The 15,542-nt window shown below is 37.4% G+C and overlaps 1 protein-coding gene across 3 annotated transcripts in view; it reads left to right on the forward strand.

Annotated features, from left to right (window-relative positions):
• LOC106076951 (QRFP-like peptide receptor) overlaps positions 1-15,542 on the forward strand; it is a 170,241-nt gene that overhangs the window by 105,528 nt on the left and 49,171 nt on the right. For all 3 annotated transcript variants that reach the window (XM_056029554.1, XM_056029555.1, XM_056029556.1), the window contains 2 exons: positions 167-465; positions 2,367-2,573. In XM_056029554.1, the coding sequence (XP_055885529.1) occupies positions 185-465; positions 2,367-2,573 (488 nt within the window). In that variant the 5' untranslated portion in view covers positions 167-184. The remainder of the gene's footprint in view (positions 1-166; positions 466-2,366; positions 2,574-15,542) is intronic.

The raw sequence follows: 15,542 nt of genomic DNA on the forward strand, positions 1-15,542 counted from the left end.
AAAAAAAAAAAACAATAAAAAAAAAGAACTTTGTTTTTAACAGAGCATTCTTTTTTTTTCTGTTTTCTTTCTGTATACATGAAGACAAAGTCTAATATTACATATCTGTGACAGACCATTAAGTTGTCCCCCCTGTTGTAATTCATGCTCGTCATTTCTGTTACAGCTGTTGGTTACTGACACCATGAATGAAACCACGGCAGCAACCTTCCCGTTGGACTATCTCACAAGTCACGTGACTCAGGGCCTCAACGTCTCGGACATCAACCAGAGTCACGCGAGAAACATCGGCGCCGACAACGAGCAGCAGGGGCGTTTTTACTACGAGGACGATAACATCCAGAACCTCCTGAAGCCATGGATACACGAGCCCCACTTCATCCCCACCGTGGCCGTGTACGGGGTGACGTTCCTGCTCGGCCTCGTTGGCAACTCTCTAGTCATCTTCGCCATGGTCGGAGACAGGTAAGACAGATGCTTTCCTACTTTTCATCTTAATACTGTTACTAACTTACTACAAGATTGTGTATGCAAGTCAATGATCGAAATTACACATTTAATATAATGAATAGTTTGTGTGGATTTTTTGAAGAGATATATGTTAGAACAGCGGTTCTCAACCTTTTAAGCTCAATGACCCCTTTTTACAGTTCCTCACTTTGCCGCGACCCCCCCCCTTTACACACACACAGCAATAGAAGAGTAGACAATAACAATCCATATTTTCGATGGTCTTAGGCGACTCCTGGCAAATCGTCAATCGACCCCCAAAGGGGTCGCGACCCACAGGCTGAGAACCCCTGTGTTAGAAGCAGAGAGGGTTGTTAAGAAATGCACGTACCAAATGATTTTCATGGCTGATTCAGGCAACCTATTCCATTCTCTAATGGTACAATATCTAATAACAATATCTGAATGTTATGGAGTATGCGTGTGTTTCCAAGTTGATGATATAGACAGGGAGTATGTATTGTTAGTTGGAGAGAGAGAGAGAAAGAGAGAGAGAGAGAAAGAGAGAGAGAGACAGAGAAAGAGAGAGAGAAAGAGAGAGAGAGAGAAAGAGAGAGAGAAAGAGAGAGAGAGAGAGAAAGAGAGAGAGAGAGAGAGAAAGAGAGAGAGAGAGAAAGAGAGAGAGAGAGAGAAAGAAAGAGAGAGAGAAAGAGAGAGAAAAAAAAAGAGAGAGAGAGAAAAAAAGAGAGAGAGAGAGAGAGAAAAAAAAAGAGAGAGAGAGAGCATACTTTAGTATTGAAGAATGATGCAATGTAGGCTGGACTGTCGTAAGCCGTGGTACGAGAGACGAATCCAAGACGCCAGAAAAGGACGTAGTCTTATAGTGAGTTACATTTGTTTAAAATAGAAGTTTATTTCATTTCACCTCCAGCTGAATTAGTCTATATTGTAATTAAAGTTCTATTTAGTTCTGTTCACAAGTTTTATACATTAAAATATAATACGTCTGCAGACTTTTAATTGTCAACCAGGAGTTTGGTGCTATAAGTCAACTACTGTCTCAGCAGCACTGAAATAAATTTGAAAGTTGGTGGCTTAGAAAAGAGGACTGCAGAGAATTGTTTTAGGCCTCAGGGAGGGGGACTTCTTGTGAAATATATGTTTAATAAAGCTGTCTATATTATATAACAAACAAATACAGCACTTTTTACAGCTGAATTTTAAACTAGTGTTATGAACTCACCATTCCGGTACATTAGATCAGCTAATTCTCGCTAGAAAGGCTCGCCACCAAAAGTATTTCCCAATTGCTACAGGTATTGAGAGCGTAGAAACTTCTGGAAAATGGTTTATCAGCCTTTCGATTGAAGGATGAAAGAGACGTATACATTTAAGGGCTAGGAAGGTGTGTTTGGGGTGGTGAAGCGTTGTAATAAAGGCCGTTTTATTCATGGGTTTAAAAGTGTTCCGGGTAAATTAAAACTATGATACAGACTATTTTTTTTAAACATAGCGTAGCAGGGTATCAGCCAGTCTGGAAAATAAATATGGGTAATCGACAAGAAGAATTGCAGAATCAGCTAGTTGTACTAGTCACTAAAGTATGTTTCTCATCTTTTGCATTCAATGGGAATCGTTTCTGAAAATAAACTTTTCCAGTCAATTAAGCCGAACAGGTAAATTAACTTTAAGTTCACGTGCTTCTACATACCCTAAACTTTGTTTATAGCTCAATCTCCACCACACGACCACTTCTGTCAAGGTCGTTTGAATCACGTGGTAAGGAAATAATTAGTCAGCTGTTGGATTACTTATTGCTTTTCAGGCTATAGAGAAAAATAAGTTAATAAGATAATAATAAGTTAAATAAGTTAAGAACGTTAATAATTTAGCTGAATTTCACATGTCATTTCCAGGAAATCAAGGAGCGTGACCGCTTCGTTCATGGTCAGCCTTGCAGTCGCTGACCTTCTCTTTCTACTGGTCTGCGTTCCCTACGAGAGTGCCAAGTACTTTATCGGACACTGGCACAATGGGGCAGTCCTGTGCAAGATGTCCGGCGCCGTTGAGATGCTTTCAGCTCTGGCCTCGGTGCTCAACCTTATAGCTGTGAGCGTGGAGAGGTGAGTACCTTAGAAACAGTTACACTGTCCGAATGGTACACCGAAGAAGTAACGGGTTCGAATCTTAGTTAGGACTGAGATTTAGATCACTGGGATTTTCAGGATGTCCCATAGTCCATCCAATTCTTAAGATGACTTGGAGAAAAGCTGGTTGGTCGTTGTGCTGTCCACTTGATACTTTCGCAAATGGGCGGTCCTAAAAAACATTAGAGTTACGTTATCTATTTAATGGACCACAAGGTCTGTTAGGGCACTTTACTTATGATGCAGATGTCATAGTTTTTAAAGGCTCAAGTGATGCTAAACATTAAGACCTTTTAGAACTTGCGATCCGTGGGGGCAGACGATGGTAAGCTAATGTCTCTATGGCAGACGATTAACGAGGATGTCATGTGGTCAGCACAACGACCAAACCTCTTTACTTCCACAAGACAAGTCAGGTACCCATTAGAGATTGCTGGACTCATAAGCATAAAACAAATCTAGAAGTTAAAAAAACCCAGTCTTTATTGGAATTTGAGCTCAAAACCCGGTTCGGAAGCAAAGCGCTAGTAAAAAAAATGTAATTTAAATATAAATGATGTGATCATTTCCTCTTAATAATACAGTAGTTCACCGCTTTACCTTTAAAACAAGATGTCACCGTTAAAGCCTGGTGGTTATTGAATTTGAATGTTGGTATTTTAGGGGCCCAGTCTAATGGGCGTTTGCAGTTATGGAGAAGCTAAAATTATCTCATAGAGGGCGCTGTCAAGTATTTTTGTTTCTCCTAGATCTAGGTGAAATACGACACCCAAAAACACACACACACGCACACACTCACAGGATGAATATACTTTTTCTTTTCTGAGTCCTTTCATGGTTAATTTTTAATAGGCGTAAATGTAACGTGCGTAACATGATGTCAGAATAAGTAACCCAGTTTTGATAACGCTTATATAACAAAAACAAAATGTAGACCTAATTTGTTTTCAAATGAAAAAGACTTAGACGAAAAGGAAAAAAGGATAAATCAAAGTCAAATGAAAACCAGTAACTGTTCATACAAGGAATCTTCTCCATTACCCCCGTCTGTAGCCTGAGATCCATATGTCGTAATGGTTGGCTGGTGAAATGTAGGATTTGTTAATCCTGAAACTGGACGTGGAAAGAACTCCAAGTGTCCGACTCTCATTAATGAGTTATCCCTACATACCCTGGGAAATGTTCCCGACTGTCAGTGGTGATATTAACCAGAGCTGAAAGAATCACACAAGATGGCCGTTGTTACTGAGAGAGAAACGACAAAAGTACCTCATTATTTGTTTCATACCTATTTTCTTTTTCATCTACCACTTTTTTTTTTATCTCTTATTTCTTTCATTTCTCCCTCTCTCTTACTATCTTTCTCATTTTCTCCACCCCCCCCCCCCAACCACTCATCTCTTCTACCCCTCTCTCTGTATCTGTTGTATGTATTATACTTCAGGTTTACTTCAGTTTGCTGTCCTAAACCTCGCCCCCCTCCCCTCTTTCCAGCTGTCCATTTTTTCAATCATTACTTTTAAGCTGTCGGCTAAGACCACCCCTATTAAATGGGTCAGTGTCCACTTCATTACACCACGTGATCTAAGCGCAGCTTGGAGAAATTGTCCAGTTCTTATTGATCTGTCCTCAGGAAATGTTTGCGTAATCCTTATCAACTATGTTGTATTTGTTATTATAACAAAGCTTATATCAACTCACTCTGTCTTGTAAAACGTTTGTACACGTAATTTCTCCCACACCCAATTTCGGATCAAGTTGAAATTTCGGACAATCATTCCTTTTACCTGACAAGACAAGAATCAATAATAACATTATCCAATTAGCTAATTAGCTATTGGTAATTAATTGTTTTGTTTGGTATCTCGAAAAAGGTAAAGAAATTGTACTTGGCTGAGGTGGTTTATAAGCTGAGTTTATAGGTCGCCGCTTTAAAGTAAGTTTGAAACAAAAATCTTCTATTATTATTCGTAAACATAATTAGAAATATTTTTTTATTGTTACAATTCATTTCTATCAAAATGTGTTTGAAATACTTTAGCACGATAGCGATCCTTAAAAATGTGGCTCTTGCTCCAATTTCCATTTATAAAGTGTAAGTTTAAAGCGGTGATGATGCCGATTTTTATTTACAGCAACAAGCTAACCAGATTGTATATCCCGTGGCCGCGAAAGGGGAGATAAACATCTGAACAGAATAAGTTTGCACATTTATTTTGCGACATCAACAAACTGCTAACAATGTCTCGAGCTAGACCAGTGCACGAGCCAAGCAATATTTGCAACTACGAAACATTAATTGCATTTCGCATCACCATTATCTGGGGCACCTAGGTCTATCATGCCTTTACAACGCTAACGCTGTCCTGTTTATCTCCCCCTTGCATCCCCCCCCCCATCTGGAAATCTTTGAGCAGCCCCAGTGACCCACAATCTAAAGAACCAAACAAAAGTGCCAGCAAGGCCTCAGGGTGACTATTGATGGCCCTGGTGTATTCAAACACGCGTTAGTCTACATCAAAACTCTACACTGTAGTCCGTGTGGTGGCTATAGCTGAAGGCTATTAAGTCGTGAGTACATTGGATGACTTTTTGATTACTCACCTTGGTGTACTAGATCTTATAGGTGTTTCTGTGAGCGCGTGTTTCTGTGTGTGTGTGTGTGTGTTTCTGTGTGTGTGTGTGTTTCTGTAAGAGTGTTTTACACATACATCTTAAGAATCAACTATTTAGATAGATAGATAGATAGATAGATAGATAGATAGATAGATAGATAGATAGATAGATAGATAGATAGATAGATAGATAGATAGATAGATAGATAGATATCTTGACATAAAAATAATGTGATTTAATCCATGTAATGTGTTTAGGATACAAAAATAGACTGACAGTCAGACATACATATAGATAGATAGTTAGATAGATAGATAGATAGATAGATAGATAGATAGATAGATAGATAGATAGATAGATAGATAGATAGATAGATAGACAGATAGATAGATAGATAGATAGATAGATAGATAGATAGATAGATAGATAGATAGATAGATAGATAGATAGATAGATAGATAGATAGATAGATAGATAGATAGATAGATATCTTGACATAAAATAGCGTGATTTAATCCATGTAATGTGTTTAGGTGACAAAAATAGACTGACAGTCAGACAAACATATAGATAGATAGATAGATAGATAGATAGATAGATAGATAGATAGATAGATAGATAGATAGATAGATAGATAGATAGATAGATAGATAGATAGATAGATAGATAGATAGATAGATAGATAGATAGATAGATAGATAGATAGACGATGGATGAACAGTTTGTTAATAAAAGAAAAAACATGCTAGGTTTATAAAGAATGAAATGTAAAGTCACTTTAATGATAGTCTGTCAGATCTTTGGTTGACTACATCCGTCCATTAGTCTCAAGTGCAAAGTAATACCTAGATTTAGATGTCTTGTGATTTCAGACTTCAAGATTTATGTCCTTGCCACAGAAGTTAAATAACTAAAGTACAGTGATACAACAGCCAAGGTTACATTTCGTCAACATTTCCCGAGACTATGAAAGACAGACAGACAGACAGTTTTGTACTTTTACGAGATTTCTCACAAAGCCAAGAAAATGCATGCGTAGTTAGAACAAACCATAATGCTATCAATCAAATATATGAAGTAGAATGTAATGAGTATGGATGAATGTAATGAGTATGGATGAATGTAATGAGTATGTATGAAGGTATATATGTATATAAGTCCCGCATAGAAATCATAACCAGTTGACCAATCTTGATAAAACTTGGCATTAATATTCCGGACTCCGTAATGTATGTTTAAAGTACTTCCCACAACCTGAGGGCCCTAAAACTAAAATACCTAAATTAATCTCTAGTCAAAAGCACCCCATTAGCAGAGTGGTTAGCATGTCGGCCCAAGGAGGCGTAAGCCACGAGTTCAAAAACAGGTCGTTCCCTTTTTTATCAGTAAATGCTTTTAAAAACCAATCACTGTAAAATCCACCCAGATGTTTCTTTCTATCTCCCCCTCCCATTTCCCCAACTGGTCCAGACCAGTGATATTTCATAGCGCATTGAGAAAGCTAAAAGCATGAAATAGTGCTAAACAAAAACAATGGGTCAAAATATTATTAATCGCACAGATTTATTGTTGGTCTATATATATTACAACTTTAATTGCATGACTGATCCAAAGGGAAAAGATCGTCTCTCGAGACGTAAAATGCCACAGAATTGCATGACTGATCCAAACTAATTGATGCAATTACATTTCTTATAAGCTTTTTTTTTTCTTTAAAGTATTTGTGTTTCTCGTTTAGTATATTCATTCACTTCTGGTACTTTTAAGACTAAGACTAAGGCAGCTTTATTGGTTCTTATGGAAATGTGTTATGATTACAAGGACTCTTTTCTCATAGAAAGACAACACAACAGAAACATTCACATAAATACAACAGACGCAACATAAAGAGTTCACTCAGCAACCACACAAAGGCATCTTGGTCCTTTTCATTCCTGATTGAAGGGTGGCGTTGACCGAGAAGGATACGAACGAGTTGTTGTACCGCTCAGTTCTTGTCTTGTTTGTAAAATGTTTTACATTTTTTTCGGATGTTCCTTCAGAGTTGAAGAAAGTTTACTTCCTAGTCCAAACCTCCCGCAAGACGACGGGGGATGGGAGCGGGCAGGGTTTGAACCCGGGACCCTCGATAAATTCAAACGACAGACCAGCGCGCAAACCGCACGACCAGGCAGCTTTCCCGCACGACCAGGCAGCCATCCTGTCTTGATTGACAGAAGTCGCCCTACGCGACGACTAGACGTAGTTATGATGGAGCGGGTGGCTGTCGTTTTTCAAGATTTTTGCGATTTTTCTCAGACATTTCCGTTCAAAAAGTTCCTTTAAATAAGATAATGTTGTGCGTGTGATTTTTGGATTTTACCGTAAGAAAGTTTTACACCACAACTAACAGACATCTATTTTAGTGTGAGGAAGCCAATGCGAGAAGCAACGATATATGAATGATAATAAGGTCTAAAGATTAAATCAACATGTATGCATCATAGCTAGCCTCGTTCTCATTCCGTCTGTAACGCTTCCGTGTCTGAATAAACGGAAGCAGCGAGTTTGTCATGCTCTATTCTGGCACCTCCGCGCATGCTCGAAAAGGTCACGCTTTGGGGGTCAAGTATAAATCAATACAACCATGTGCAGACATTTGCGTAGAGATTTTCTCAAATTTCTAAACTGTTCATTTTTTTTGTATCAATAAATAGATATCGATGCCCCGATGTCAGATGCAGGCACAGAATTCCTATAGTCTGTTAATAAATAAATAACGCCTCCTATCAGATAGCGTTTGACATATTGTAAACATAACGTGGGACTATTTATGGCAAAACATGTGTGGCATAGATAAGAGCAGTGTGTGATTACAGATAGGCAGTCTCGTATTAAATAGTGATGCTCATTGAGTAAACAATTATTCGCCCTTTAACTATAATGTAGGAAATATGTGTATCCTTTAACTGGTGTCTAGACATGTGGTTCTCTGTCTGACAGTATGTGAAATTGATCGCTGTTCACCTGACTGAGTGGGAGACTGAACTATATACAATGATTGTACACATGATTGAGAGTGACATAGACGTAGTTAACAATGATATATATATTTTTACTATGACCAGAAAGTTAAAATTATGTGTGTATCAGTGCTGTGTTTGCCTAATAAATAAATAAATAAAAATTATAGCTTTCATGGTTATAGCATGCCATGAGCGCTATGGTCCAATCTCAATGTGGACCAGTGGTGGGGAGGGGGTATCTTGAAGAAGGTTTTCCGTGCTGCCAATTGACTCTCAGTAAAACACAACTCTGCCCTAGTCGGGTGTCCATCCTCGATCCCCCCTTCATAGGTAGCCAAGCCCAGACAAGTTCTAGCGCACTTAGCCTTTCGACCACGCTTTCCACTATTAACCAATAATGTCCAACCACTGGAGATTATTTGACCATTTTTGTTATCTTGGCTCCATCATATTCCAGGATGTTGTACTGGAAAAAGACATTAACAACAGGATAGCCAAATGGGCACCATGTCACGGTTGCAGAAAAGAGTTTTCACAACATATTGCTGACTAACAATACTAAAGCCTTAGTCTACCTGTGTGATAAGCACTTTGCTATATGGAAGTGAAACATGGTCAAACTACTCATGGCAGGAAAAAAAACAACTAAATATCTTCCACCTCCGATGCCTAAGACGGATCTTTAAAATAAGGTGGCAAGATAAAATAGCCAATGAGGAAGTGCTACGAAGGGCAGGTCCGCTGTGTTATCAGCAGCAGACGTCTTGGCTGGCTTGGCCACGTTCATAGAATGCCAGTAGGTCGACTTCCACAAGGCATTTTGTATGACGATCTAACAGAAGGCAAGGGGAGCCGCCCACTTTTACGTTATACGATTGAATGCATACGCGACATGAAGCTCTTCAAAATCGACACTAGCAGCTCGGAAAAAGTGGTTCATCTGATATCGGACTAAGTTTTATGTTTCACGCTATTGTAAGGAAATGGAGAAATCGGCTTGACGTACATGTTTCATTCTTCCGCACCACCATTAGATAGTGAGGCGAAGTTATTATGTAGAACTATTCCTTGAAATAATAGAAGGCCGAGCTATAGTCAAATTATAATATCAATTTATGAATTTCAAACACATAAATATGTATTAGAATAATAAACAAAGAAATAACAATTATCTAGCAATTAAACTAATTTTATCTTGCAAAATTCTTTTACATAGTTTACGTATTTTTTATATCCATTTTTTATGAAATATTTATCTTCATTATTTAAAACTCGACCAAATTGGTACTTTGTGAAACCATGTAAAAGCAAATGTTAGAGTTATCCTTCTTTAGTTAATTACAAACTCCAGTACTAAGTTTTCCCTTTGTGGCTATTGTCAGTTCTACATTTTAGAAGTAATGCAGTCATTACATTCGATTCACTTTTTAGACTTGCTGAAGTAGACTTAGGTCCTCTCGCGCCATTTGGCGCAGAAATCGGTGGCGAGTCGGGTGTCGAACCTCGAGCCCCCTTCGTAGGTGGCCAAGACAAGCCAAGTTCAAGCGCACTTAGCCTCTCAATCACGCTTCCTTAGAAAAAAAAAGGTGGGGGGGTACGTTCTGTGAGTCACATGATCCGAGTAGTACTTCTGTTAATTTATGGTAAAGTAATGGTTCTGTTAATACAGTTGTCAGACATCTTTAAACAATGGGAGATAATAACCTTAAAAAAATGGTCAGCATGGTACATGGAGGAGCAGTGATCGAACTTGTGACAACTGTGAAGACTGTCTGAACGCTTACCACTCGGCCATGCACAACCAAGTATTTAGGCTTATTTTTTTTTTAATAATAAAGTGGAATCAAAACACAAATGTGTTGTGGGTAATTCTAGTTTCGTGTTTGGACTCATTCCTGTTCAGTGGACTCATTCCTGTTCAATGGACTCATTCCTGTTCAATGGACTCATTCCTGTTCAATGGACTCATTCCTGTTCAGTGGACTCATTCCTGTTTAATGGACTCATTCCTGTTTAATGGACTCATTCCTGTTTAATGGACTCATTCCTGTTTAATGGACTCATTCCTGTTCAGTGGACGCATTCCTGTTTAATGGACTCATTCCTGTTTAATGGACTCATTCCTGTTCAATAGACTCATTCCTGTTCAATGGACTCATTCCTGTTTAATGGACTCATTCCTGTGCAGTGGAATCATTCCTGTTCGATAAACTCACACCTGTTTGATGGACTCATTCCTGTTCAGTGGACTCATTCCTGTTCTCTTGTGGACGATGTTTTCCTTTGCCACACTGTCTTTGTAATTGTCCTAAAGAGTCCAACTGTAGGCCTATTTAAGTTTCCTCCATCTGCCTGTCTGAACAAACTTCTGTCACCGATGGCTCGTATCCCAAAATGCTCGGATTTGAAGCGAGGCCAATGGCTGATCACAACGCGGCAACTCCCCCATATTCCTTCTCTGTCCCACATCAGCCGTGCAGGTGTCTGGAAAGATTAGTAAATTTTTTTGTACAACAAATTGTAATGTATTTTAGAATATTATTTCTTGTCAAGATCAAACTAGTTTTTCCTTAATAATATGTTCAATATTTCTCCCAACAGTATGCTTTATAACGTGTCAGCCTGACCTGCGAGCTTATTTCAGATTGATTTCACGAAAGACACCATACCCGGGACGTGGCGACTTTGTCCCGGTCGTCGCCCGGTGAGGAATCGTCCCTTGATTGTTCGAACTCCAGACCCCGGCGCCCTCATTTCTAGTCGCGCTCTGACAAGTTAGATTGATTTGCATTCTCCATTTTCCAGACTATCCCGCAGAGGCTACTAATTTTAGTGGGCTGGACCACATAGAAACGCGCGCGTGTGTGTGTGTGTGTTTGTATTTATATTAGCTAACGGTATATAAAGAACTATACAAAGACGTTGGAAGATACGAAGAACCAAGTTAGCGTTACTTTTTGAAAAGGTTCTAGAAATGTACAGACGTACCTTTAACAGAGAACATTATTAGGGTCTCCGTGTATCCCAGTGTTAATGTATCCGTGCATGTTAATTAGAGAATTAAAACTGGCTGATTCAGGAACACCGTCTCATGCTCTAACACAGTGTTTCTTAAACTTTTCCCCTGTGACTCCTCCACCTAAAGAAAGAAAATCCATTCGATACCCCCCCCCCTTAGCCAACTGGGGCCTGGCAGAAAGCCTTAAGCTCCAATATTGAGGTCCGTAAGGATTTTAAATATGAAATTGAAAAAAAAATGAAATTTAAAGTCTAATAATTATAACACTATTTTGAGGATTTTTGTTCTTGGCGAAAACATTTACAATATGTTTAGAATCCAAATTTACGTAATGCCTGTTTACTAGAGTAAATCCAGTTAATCTTTGGTTGTAAATAGTGTTTCATTTATATATATATATATATTTATGTCTATTGAAAATTAGAAAAAGAAAATCTTTCTGGAGATAGTATCTTGGAGGCAGCAGGTTAGCACCCCAATCAACACAATGAACCTTGAGATAAGCTTTTTCCAGCATTCTGAGGCTCAGAAATTCATTCTCCTGGCGTCTGCAACGCACGTTTTTTCATAGTTAGAAAAGCTCTTATCTTAAAGATTTAGATAAAAAGTTCATTCCTGTCATTGAGTGGACCAATGTGCATATACAATCTCACCGTTCTATTTTGCGTCTTTTATAGTTGTTTTTTTTTTTTCATGCTGCCTTTAAGCGCCCAGCAAGCACAGCTATGCTCGATTCTGGATTCGAACGGAGTCAAGCAGTTTCGGTCTCCAATCACGCGTTCGACAGGTTTTTTATGGGTTTTTTTTGTTGATGTATTCCCAAAGAAAGGGCGCATATTCTATTATTACTCTAATCCATGTTGCTTAACATTTCTTGTTTAATGTTCTTGTTTGATTTGCAAAAATAATAATAATAATAATAATTTATAAAGCCTAAATACATACATAAAGATATTTAATTTCATTATTTTTCTTCCATAGTTTCATAATAGATCAATGTACAATATGATGGTGCGCAAATGTTTAATTAGGCCAATGGATTCATTAAAACTTTTTCTTGTTTGCGAAGAAAAGTCTTAGTGTACTGCTGTGAGCCTAGTGACGTAAGCGGTGTCAAGTTTTTTTTCCCATTGACGTCATATAGAAAATTCCATTCATAAAACATTCTAGCCAAATTTAATTTTTCGATAATGAGCCATTTTCAAACCGATATAACGGTCGACCTCGAGTTTCCCCGATGTGGCCAATGAGTTGAGAATTTTTTCTCACTAATATGCATATATCTTGAAATTTTTTAGAAAATCGTTAGAGGCGCTTTCGAAATAAAATTTATATATATATTACATATATACATACATACAAAAATTGCTCGCTTAAGAGTCTAGGATTTCGTTAAGAAAGAGAAACAAGGAAAATATAAAAACACTTTTTATTTTTTAAAACGATGCTTATATTAAGTGATATTATATCTGTACGTTTAAAGAAAGACGGAGGTATCTATGTGAATATAAACGTGATCGCAATGCTTATATTGAGTGATATTATATCTATACGTTTAAAGAAAGACTGCCTGGCTGACTGGTCGTGCGGTTTGCGCGCTTGACTGTCGTTCGGATTTATCGACGGTCGAGGGTTCAAACCCTGCCCGCTCCCATCCCCCGTCGTCCTGCGGGAGGTTTGGACTAGGAAGTAAACTATCTTCAACTCTGAAGGAACATCCGAAACATGTAAAACAAAACAAACAAGACGGAGGTATCTATGTGAATATAAACGTGATCGCTTTTTAAAGGCCGTTTAAAAAAAGCTCAACGACCTAAACTCGAGGGCTGTAGTATTCCCAAGCCAACACACTAACCACTGTGCCATGGAATAGCTTATGAACAGGGAATATCAGATAGCCATTTATTGTTATTTTCAAACTATAAAGAATAAACGGGCTACATTCTACTTACACCGCCGCATCAATTACTAATTCTTTCAATTGTTTGATAACAAACAAAATAATTAATTACCAATACTTAATTAATTAATTGATTTTTATTTTTCTTGATTCTCGTTCAGTCAGGTAAAAGAAAAAATTGTGCGAAATTTCAGCTTGATCAGAGATTGGTTTTTGGAGAAATAACGTGTGCAAATTTTTTACCAGAATCCAGACAGAGAGTGAGATGATATAAGCTTTGTAGATGTAATAACAATATTTTAATTACTAAAAGAATTGTATTTTTAATTAAAAACTTATCGCCTGCTTGAACTCAGTTTTGCTATTCATTTAGTTTGATTGTTTTTTAAAAATCTGTTTGGTTTATAGAATTTTGTTAGCGTCAACTAACTTATAAATACATTGATATTAAATTCTACTCCAGCATAAAAAAATTGGTAACAAAATTTATATTTTCTCAAAGTAACATTGTCTGATTAGACTCAACCTTACTATTGATACTGGAAAAAAGACATATCAAATTAATGACATTTCACTTCTAAGATTACTGGGGAGATCAAAGTCTTGAAATACTTTGAAGTTGTCTCGCTCGCCTTATCTATTGATCTGTAGGAAGATGGTCATTTCATTAGTAGACAGGCAATACGTTTTGTACGAAATGTTTTTTTTTTAAGCAAGCAAGGTGGGGTCGGGGGTCAAAGTACAAAGCGGTGACTAGAGTGTTGTGTAAATCCAACAATGCTTCACTTAACTAGTCTAAACTAGTCTAAACTAGCCAAGAGACATTACAATTAACAATGATATATGTAATCAAGACTTCTGAATAATTCAAAAGATGTATTTATTTACAAATGGGATGCTCGTCGCACTATCCATCGTTTACTTATCAGTCTCTATCACTATTCTTCCTTTTCTAAGCTCTATCTATCTTGTTCTTCATGTAACCCTATTCTGCAACGTCATTTGCCTGTCTACGTTACTATTCCGATTGTGGTGTAGGTAGCGGAATTCAGATCTATTTATCTATAAAACTAACATAATCTCTAAACTAAACTAGGTGTAGAGGTACAAGAATAGAAGTACAATTAATTATAAACCTTGAGTAAAAGAGATTAAGTCATTAAGTTTGAAACTTTACAAAGAAAACGTGCCGAGAATCTAATTATGTTCTTACTCATTTTTATAATCAATATATTATTACACATAAAAAAACAACATTAAAAATAGTTTCTTTGAAAAGACTATAACTCCTTTAGGCAGCTTATAGAGCGATTGTTTTACTCTTAAAAATTAATAAATGTTTGATAAAAAACAAAGAAAAAATATTTTACCCCACCCCATTCCCCCTTCTCTCCAAGAAAGAATGCTGGTTAAGCGAATGTATAGATCTAGTACACTTTATAATATTTCAATGATAAGCATTTAGATCTAGACTTAGAAGAAGACGCGCAAAATTTTCCTGATCATTAACTCTTTCTCTCCTAACTGACGATACCAGCGTTGATTCCACTAGAATGTGGTAAATAATTACGGGGAGAAAGAGTTAATTTATTTAATTCTGGAATCAATAAAGCCTTGCATTCGGAAAATTCCGAAAGCGATAGTGCTTTTAAGAACGCGATAGTTAGAGCCGTTTTTTGAGATCAGCGCCCAGGTTTCCCCGCCCTCTATGAAGTTCTGACCTCAATTGAGGTATTATAAAAAGGACTTATTATTCAAAATAAATATCAGTTTTGTGATTATATTAAATGTCAGTCAAAATATATCCAAAATGTATCGATCCATATTTAACTACAATCCTACTGCTGTCCCCATATTTATAGTTTTCTTCTAACGGTCACCTTTCTTACGAGTGACGTACATTGTTCTGTTGACGCGTTTTGCGTAAACAAAACGGGCCCGCTTTAAGAAATCTTCTTTAACCCGATGATTATCTTAGGTCTTAGGACAATAAATCCCAGTACAAATATACATGCTCCTCGCCTCGAGTCATTGAACTACATCAAATAATTCGCAGCAGACTTCGGGAGAATGTTTATGCTGTATAACATAATGTGTTGGTGCTTCACCACGGATTATCTTATCTTATCTTATCTTTAAAAAAATACAGACGTAACTTCAAATAAGATGATTACGTCCTACGCGTCATGCATGATATATTGTTAACCAATGACTTAAATTCTGCCAAGTCACTGGAAAAAAGTCACTGGTTTTCCTGGCTGGCTCGGACAGCCCATTACATGCTCTAATAGCGCTAGGGAATAAAGGAGTATTTATACACCCTCCTATCCTCATATATCTTTATGAGTATTTTTTATTATATTTAGTTTTTGTATTTGAAGATTATGGTTCAGTGTTTTATGCAT

Source organism: Biomphalaria glabrata, chromosome 5, assembly GCF_947242115.1.
Source record: "Biomphalaria glabrata chromosome 5, xgBioGlab47.1, whole genome shotgun sequence".
NCBI lineage: Eukaryota > Metazoa > Mollusca > Gastropoda > Planorbidae > Biomphalaria > Biomphalaria glabrata.